Genomic DNA, 9367 nt, shown 5'->3' on the forward strand with positions numbered 1-9367 from the left:
TCTTTGTCAATTACAGTCTTTATAATTTGTTATTACCTTCGTGTTTTATTTCGTTAGTTGGTTATTTAGTTATTTGCCTTGTTCTTGTTATTATATATATATATATAACTGTCCATTGTTGCTCTGTAGTTAGTATTATACCCATCATTAACTTGCGTAAATTATCCTGTGACTTGGTACACTCATGCATTTGGTTCCAAAATTTTCGAAGCACATCTCAAGGGGATAAAAAAAAAATATCAAGGATTTTACGTTTTTACAAACCATAGGCAGAAATCCTCACATACAACATATTAGGTAGACCATATTACTGCTTATGGTTGATATCAAAATCACTAACAGCAGCAAGAACAAGACATTTTCCCGGGTAGTTTCAGTTGATGACCCTACAATTTGCTCTGATCTCACCATCGCTCCCTGTTAGTACGCCAATGCGACCCATCTTCACCATTGCAGCAGCAAACTTGGACTTCCAAAGCATCGGATTCATGGCATATTGCTCCACTTGGTTTGCTGTCCTTGGGCTGCTCGTTAAAGTTTGGTCTGAATTAAACATTCCTCTGTTTTTCCAAACGTCCATGTAGTAGCCGGCATCTGTCACTGCTGGACTTGATGGATTCATCGGAACAACCAACTTGGCCAAAGTTGGAATCTTCTGCGGACATTCCTGCTGTAGATGTGCAGCATATGCACGATCTAGGCTCGGGTCCTGAACGCCTGTGTTATTGTAATTATACAGTCTATAAGTGAAGGATGTGCAATGAGAGCGGCCAATGGTGTGAGCACCTGTTGCAAGTGCATATCAGATATTGAGTTAATATGTGATTTTAATTCAGTATTGAAGCAGGACTAATGATGCATAGAAAAGTAATGATTAGTGGTTTGATTAATTAATCACCTGATAGAGTAACCATATCTTCTTGGGTGAGTCCTCGCTTTGCAAAGGCTTGAGTTAGTTTTGTAAGGTTGTCCCCGGGAGATGTTAGGCCACTGGATGCCTCGGAAGCTAATGACACTCTCCCATCCCTTCTTCCAGCTTGTACATCATAGCCAAGCCCCCCGGTCTGCATATGAGTATCAAGAAGTTAATCATATTACACATGTACAGTAAATAGTAATATGCATCTTATGAAACAATGTGCGAACTGCTGAGTATTTTGGCAAAATCCAGTAGTGTCTGTGTCATAACTATTCACTATTCATGTCGAAAGATTGTGCATTCCAACTCATACCATCTCAATGCTATCGCGCACAGCAAAGGCGACTATGTCAGCACATGAGACCACCCCTCTACAAACTGCTTCGATCCTAGCCTTGGCTTTGTCTATGACTTCAAATCCTTGAAGACCAGGAGCATTTGGCGAATCCTTTTCTGCAGTGTTTGATGATGTTGAGTCTATGAGCACTGATCCATCACAACCCTATAGTAAAATAATTGGAGTGCCAACAAAGGTTAGTTGCATTGATTTGAGCTCTTATCCCACTTACGAGAGGTAAATAGTTCGACTGTGTAAGTGTATAATTAATTACCAAAAAAATTGGAGTGCAACTTGAAAATGCTTACCCTGATAAAACAGTCATGAAACTGGAGTCTAACAAGACCGGCAGCAAGCCCCGGGTCTCTATTGAAAGCATTTCTGACCTCATCTTTCACAATTTGCTCGGCCATGGCACAAGTATTGCCATAATGAACCAGCTCAAGTTGAGCTTTTAACTCGTGAATATTACATAAAACCAAAATGAAAGTTGCGACAGCACTAATTACATAGAACTGACTCATTCTACTCGTAATTACAATAGCTTCTACCATCTCATCACGGGGTGTATTTAATTTGGATTTTTAAGATCATTTTTTACATTTTAAAAATCCAGTTGTACTCCATTTGAATCTCAAATAACTTATTACAATTTTTTGAATATTAACAAATATCCAGCTGTATTCGACCAGAATTTGAGTTTTTAAATTCTTTGATACTAGATCAAAATTTTAAATTATTTTCTAAAATAGAGTGGTATTCTAGATTTCATACCATCTCAATTATATAATTTGATGGTATTCTCGAATAATCTCAATTTTATAATTTGATTGATGGTAATAAAAAAACTCATGATTTTTTTTGGATTTAAATATATGAATTTCGATTGATGTTTGTATTTTTTAAAATTACAGCTGTACGCATTTTGAATGCAAGATATGAAAGTCCAACTGCATTCGCTCAGGAGTTTAACGAATCATTTAATTATACCTTCTTATCCTAAGAATGTATTTAATTTGAATTCTTACAGAATTCTTTTACGAGCAATGTTAAGTACCAAAAAAAAAAAATCAAAATGGCATGTGTCATCTTTTTATTTAAGGGATTCATATTAGAGTAGTGCTAGATTTCCCAAAATTTTCACAAAATGATGTGACAAATACATGACATTTTTAATTTGTGGGTGCATATTAATACAAGAGGGGTCCATCTCATTTATGAGTAAACATCTAATATCACGATGACAACTAATCATTTGATAACTATTTCATCAACGATTTTTGGGAATCTCGCATTTCTATTAACATATATTTTAAACAATACTGGATATGAAAATCCAGCTTGTACTCGATCGCAATTATAGAAAATTCTTTAAAATCTTGTATACTGAATCAAAATTTCTTGGATTACATCTGTGGAAATTGTATTCAAGGATAAACTTGGTTTCTGTCAGAATTGATAATTTATTTGAATGAGTCATGAGTGTGTCCAGTCTCTATATTAGTATAGTAAAAGCACAAGTCCCCAACCATGGTTTATATATCTAGAGGACTACTTTATGTGACATGCATTGCTTCTAGTTTCTTTTAGCCTCTTGATTTCCCTCTTATGACACTAATAGTAAATTTGCTACACCCAGCTCCACTTGGTTGAGAGTTGCAGTAACTTTTCCTTCATTTTTTTTAATAAGGTTTTTAATTCTATAACATTGTGCTGGTTTTGACAGGGTAGGATCTGGATTAAACCATCTGGTTCACAAATACATCCAACAATCAGTAGGCTAGATCACTGTATAATATATGAAGTAAATATACATGTACACTACTAAGAAGGCTAATTACATAAACAAAAAGTGCAACTACTACTTATCAACGCTAAATACCAGTCCTCAAGGCAGTGTTCCGTTCCTTTAAGCACATTAGTACATATAATATAAGTTGTCTCGAAAAATCAAAGGACCTCAGAATACAAAGTAGCCCCAAAGGGCAACAGCTGCTGCTAGTGCGACACCAATAGCAAGAGATTTCCCATCAATATGCAGTGCTGAAGTAATGGAGCTCAGCGCAGGGGCCTTCGTGAATATAGAGGGAGCTTTGGTTTCAATTTGTAAACCACTTCTTAGCTTTACATTCATACTGGATTCTTCATCCTGATTGCGGTCCTCCACATCCTCGTCTGTTGTAGATACAGCGTCTGTTCTAGATCCATCTGAAGTAATATCAGAAGCAGAAGTTTGCAGGTCGGTATCATCATTGTCCTGTACATGCCAGTCAACAGATTTTAAAATCACACCTGGGGGGAGTCAGAAGATCGGCAAATCAGATTGACCAGAAATAAAATAACTCGCTTACCTTCACGACCATAGGCACTTCAGTATTTTCATCCGGAAGGCTCAAATCCTTAGTCAGGCAGCCATAATTTGACCTGGCTTGAAATTTCATCTGCAGACGTATTCTTCTTGGGGCAGTTCCATGAGACACGTTACTTTGAGCGCTCTGTTGACTGTTTGGTTGTCGAGACCTTATTTTAATTCCAGTACTAGAGGATACAGCAGATGAAACTTCCGGACTATTTTGCAGGAATAGCATGTTCTTTTGTGCTTCCTCCTTTCTATATTCAGGGTATCCGCCTTCTTCTGCAGGTCTTATCATCATCGAAGATGGAAATTGCTGAGCCTCCATCAAATATCCATCATTAAGATAGCCTCCTATATCACCCTGAATTGCACAAAGATGAATAAACTTAGAATCCAAAAGATATATTACTAAACCTTTTTAAGGACCAAGACAAACATGTTGCTGTCGATTAAAATATCCACCCTTTAGGTTTACCACATTATTGATACCTGGTGATAAACTAGTTCCACATCTGACTCACTGCTTGATCCACTATCCTTGGCAGAAATCCTCGACAAGCAATTGATGTTCTTTGGGCTCTCATCATCAATGCCTGAAATTGGGTGACTAGCAGAATCTTCACATGAACGTACATCTGAACTAGCTAAAATTGAGTCCAGGAACTTTACAATTTCCATATCTCCATCGTTGCCACTGCCGAGAATTGAGGAGACGTCAAAATCGTCTTGCATGCCTTGCACAGGATACTCGGAAAAAAAATTTGAATCATAAACTGGCATTTCTGGAAATTTTCCCAACAATTTCTCCATGTCTGGGTTTGGCTGCAACGTAAAAAAAGTAAAATATAAGTACAGGTATCCCAAAACAAACAAGGTTTCATAGTATAAAATTAAACCCAAAATATATCTTCTCGCCTGGGTAGACATGATGTCTAACAATTGACCTTCAGCTTCCTCACCAACATAGCTATTGCTAGGATAGCTATACTGATCAATACTAAAAGGGGTTCCATTATTAGTTTCATAACCACCTGTCTTTCTACTCAACACTGGCGTATCTTGCTCCGACATGGTATCTTCAGGTAAGGGTTTAACAACAGTAGGAGATGGAACATTCTGCTCGACTTCTTCACAGTTTAAGCTTTCACCCATCTCATCTTGCTTTTCATTGTGCTTTTTGAAAAGACGGCACAGAACAAAAGCACCCTGCATCAATAGAATAAATATCTTAACACAGATGTTAAAATTTTGATTCAACAATCAATAATAGTCTCCACATCACGAGATAAACAGAAAGGTAAATTAGGTAGAAACTAGTAATGTTTAAATGTAAACTCTTCAAATCTGTTGAGCTCTTAGGACTATACAACTCTGCTTTTATGTATTCAAATATCTCAAACAACACTAGACCAATTCTGGTTGCACTAATTTAAAACAAAGCATTTGCACTAATAAATTGCAAAATAACATCTTATGGTTTAATTGTTGAATTGAGTGAGCATTGCATCTGCAACGACAAATTAAAAATTAAAAGAAAACTACTAAATTCAAGCTTTCCTCTTTCCTTCCAGAACACCACAAGGCAGGTGCACAAATAAATAGATAAGTAATAAGTTTCGGAAAAAAACAGATATAATAATAAAATAAAAATAATTATACAAAGCAGATTAAACTGAAATTTGAAAATAGGTTTTACCACGCAAAGAAAATGATGTCAAGCTGAAGAATTTAAAAGCACAAGTGCTCCGAAACAGTATGCAAACAATTGAACAAGTTAAACTGTTAAAGAAGGGAATCAAATGTAAACCTGTCCAGGATGCATGCCGCTGAGAGCTTCATCAGTAGCACAATACTCGTGGATCACCCAGTTACTCCTGTTACCCTTAGGAGCACGACCTTTATAGAAGACTAAAGTCTTCTTCCTCCCAATCACATTCATCCCTTTACTTGACTTTATAAACCTGTCTTTGCCAGTTGCTTTCCAGTATCCAGCCACAGTAGCTCTGTTGGATCGTTGCCCGTTCTGATACTTACGATCCTTAGGGCAGAAGAAGAACCACTCATTATCAATCGAATGCACCAGTGACATATCTGAATTCATACAATTAAGAATTCCAAGAAAAACGATAAGTAATCAACCTTAAAATACACAGATTCATTCAACATGATAAAAATCCCAACTTTTTTTTTGGTAAGCTATGAATCCAAATTGTGCCATCAAGAAACAAACAAAACCGAAAATTAACAACTAACAATGTACAAAAATCCCAACTTTAACATCAAGAAACAATCAAAACAAAAAATGAACAAAAATGTACAAAAGAACACAACTTTAATATGAGAAAACCTCAGTCACACATCATTACACACCCAAAACAACTATTTTAACTGTAATTTAGTTGACCATATAATTATAAAAAGGAAAACACACACACACACATTTAAAGGAAAAGGGGGTAAGTAACAGGAAGAAACAAACTTTAACATCAACAAACAAACAGCACCGAAAATTAACAAATAGCAGTAACAGTGCATAAAAATCCTAGCTTTAACAGCAAGAAAAAAAGAAAACAGAAAACAGAAAACAAATTAAGTAAGAATATATTTTAAAAAAAAACTTTAACATGAGAAACAAGAACAGTGTACTAATAGATGAAACAAAACATACTCAAATCAATCATCTTTTACTGTAATTTGGCCGAGGGCATAATTAAAACCATCTAAATGCTAGAAACAAACTATAACATCAAGATTAAACAAACACCGCCGAATGTTAACAAAAAACAGTAAGAGTATACAAAATCCCAACTTTAACATCAAAAAATAAACAAACCAAGTAATAATGTATAAAAAACACGACTTTCACAACAGAAACAATAGTAGACTAATAATTGATGAAAAACACTAAATCACACATCAAGAAATACACAAATCAACCATCTTTTACTGTAATTTAGCTGAGGACTTAAATAAAACCATCTAATGTTAAAGAAACAAAATTTAACATGAAGAAACAAACACCACCAAAAATTAACAAATAACAGTAACAGTGCATTTAAAATTTTAACTTTAACATCAAAAAACAAGGAAGAATATATAAAAAAAAACAAAACTTTAACAAGAGAAACAAGAACAATGTAGTAATTGATGAAAAAACAAAATCACACATCAAGACATATCCAAATCAACCATCTTTAACTGTAATTTAGCAGATGATACAATTATTAAAAGGGGAAATACACAGAGAGAAGAGAGTAGGGTAGGTTACCAGGCAAATCCCAAGGCTCGCATTTACAAATATCAACTTCACGAATAACAGAAACTTCCCTGTGAAATCCGTTGATCTTCAATCTCAGATAGTGATTTATCAGTTCTTCATCCGTGGGCCGGAAGCGGTAACCAACCGGTAGATTTCCATGAGGTACAACAGTCATTCTGTATTTAACTGAGGGAGAGAGAGGGGGAGAGAGAGAGAGAGAGAGATTTGATATTAAATTAGAAGAATTAGGGGGAGGAGGAATAAACCCACAGAAGATTTGATTGGAATCGAAGTGTAGAGAGAGCAGAATGATACTCCTAGTAGAGGTTTTTACCTATTGACGAAGGAAGATGAGGATGAAGGTGGGGTATAAAAATAAATTAAAATTTAGTAAATAATTAAAGGCAACATAGAAAAAGCCGCGTGAAATGTGAATATTTTATTACATATGATACATACAATGTTTATATAGAAGAGTCCATACTTCTACCGCGTACAACAAGTGGCTGGCCCTGGATTTAGTGATAATGGTGTGATGATCTGTTTCCTATTTTACCCCCAGATTGAAGGGTGAAGCATGGAGTTGTGTGAGCTGCGAAAATAAATTAGGCAGGGGTAAAAGAGAGAATGAAACAGAAACGTGTTGAGGAAGCTAAAAATTATTTGGGTCATCAACTCAATGAGAAGATGACACGTAAGAAATTGTGATTTACTGTCCCCCTTTACTTGACAGTAATTCAGTTAATATGAAAGATACTATGATTTAAGAGATATAGGACTGTTGGAAGGAGGTAGGAAGAAGAATCATCTCTGCTCAACTTTCCGCCCCTTGATTTTTCTTGCACTGTTCCCTTATAAGTATTTTTTTTATGTATTTATATTCTAAAAATCGGTATAACGGTCGTGATAATAGTCGTCAGTGAAATGTTCTGAGGCGGGTCTAGACAATTATTTAGGTTTTTTTTATGAAATCATTTAGAATCGACAAAAAACGGGTCTAGGTAATTAAAATTGGGATTAATCGACTAGTAATTAGGCGGAATTAATCAATTATAAAAATTAAAAAATTGGCCAAATTATTGGTAAAATTGTAAAATTTCTAACATGTTAACAGAAAATGAAATTAATATATGAAATTAGAATATTTACCTAGTAGATTTGATATTTAAATGAGTATATTTATAATTTACTTATATGAAAAAATTTAATATTTTAATTATACAATATATAAAAATAATATTTAAGTATATTCAATTGATGATTTCATTATTCATTCCTATTAATATTTACCTTATTCATTAAGCGCTAGCGGTACTATCCCAATCGTCATTGTCAGCTTAGCGATTTTTGCAACATGGTCTATAAGTTATTTTTATTTATTACATACATAATTAAATATTATAATTGTAAATTATTTATTCTTACTTATATTTCATCTATAAGAAAAACATTTCGAGCAGTTCTAACGACATCCAACAATTTTTTTTAATAAATTAATAAATAAATTATGTATACAGTTAACCTCTTTAAATTAATTACTTGGGACTGAAAAAATATTACCTTATTGGGTTTATTATTTTATCGAAAGTAAAAATACACTGTGTTTATTATGTTATGTTGATAACGAAGAAAAATATTATTAAAATTAGATTATTGTTTATCGATTATTAATTTATCGAGGTTCAAATGTACATAAAGTGTAAAACCTTATCATTTAATCGTAAAAATGTTATTTTATTAAGAATTTTTTATTTTTTAATACTAATGTTATAGCCAAAATTTGGCATTGGATCATTTCGGGTTAAATACGAATCAACTGAAATTAATTTGGGGCAAGAGAATGAAGAATTAGGTTTTAGGCTGCAATGCACGAGGGGAGGACGCACCCTAAGGGTAGAACGCGCCCTCAGTAGGTGAAATAGGTAATATTGATTACATGAATAATGGATTACAATACAAGGAGAAATGTGTACATTTTATAGGGTGAGGATGCGTCCTAAGCTAGGGAGATGCATGCTTTTGGATTCATTTGGATAGTTGGGTTTGTCCTCATCTCAGGACAAGGCAAGCAAGGACAATCTGGGGACTAGGAAAACATTAAAAAAGGAGTGGAGGTTATTTTCCCTAATATATTTGTTATAGGTACTTTTTGAATAATTCACTCCTTGAGTCGGTCAAGGAGGGGGCTGGCCATGAAAAGCTTGAAGGCCTTCAGGGGTATGCCTAATGACTAATGGCCTCCTTCCTATAATCAACGAGTGTCCTCGTTGGGGAGGTGGAGTTAACATTTGTGTGTGCTTTGGTAGATCTGGTCTTGTATTCAACGGGTGTCCTCATTGGAAAACTTTTGAGATATCTAGCACTTTGCACCCCAAAAGCTTGGATCACATTTCCTGCTATCTGGTGGGTTATCCTCAGTCGGGGGACAGGAATGCGTCCGACATTTGGGGTGAACCGTAGCTATACATGCGTTCGTAAATCAAGGAAGTTAGTTAT

At 34.8% G+C, this 9367-nt stretch overlaps 2 protein-coding genes across 2 annotated transcripts; both read right to left on the reverse strand.

Moving 5' to 3' along the window:
* Positions 1–302: 302 nt before the first annotated feature.
* On the reverse strand, positions 303–1780 carry LOC141706239 (peroxidase 5-like). The gene is made up of 4 exons (XM_074509050.1): positions 1565–1780; positions 1233–1421; positions 899–1064; positions 303–786 (listed from the first exon to the last, which is right to left on the reverse strand). The coding sequence occupies exons 1-4, from the start codon at positions 1778–1780 to the stop codon at positions 374–376; spliced, it is 984 nt and encodes a 327-aa protein (XP_074365151.1). The 3' UTR covers positions 303–373.
* A 1240-nt stretch (positions 1781–3020) lies between these two features.
* On the reverse strand, positions 3021–7300 carry LOC141708316 (NAC domain-containing protein 62-like). Its single transcript, XM_074511878.1, has 6 exons — positions 6881–7300; positions 5420–5703; positions 4528–4818; positions 4102–4434; positions 3608–3973; positions 3021–3513 (listed from the first exon to the last, which is right to left on the reverse strand). The coding sequence occupies exons 1-6, from the start codon at positions 7044–7046 to the stop codon at positions 3217–3219; spliced, it is 1737 nt and encodes a 578-aa protein (XP_074367979.1). The 5' UTR covers positions 7047–7300; the 3' UTR covers positions 3021–3216.
* Between the last annotated feature and the right edge of the window lie 2067 nt (positions 7301–9367).

The sequence above is a fragment of the Apium graveolens genome, chromosome 2, assembly GCF_009905375.1.
Source record: "Apium graveolens cultivar Ventura chromosome 2, ASM990537v1, whole genome shotgun sequence".
Classification (NCBI taxonomy): domain Eukaryota; kingdom Viridiplantae; phylum Streptophyta; class Magnoliopsida; order Apiales; family Apiaceae; genus Apium; species Apium graveolens.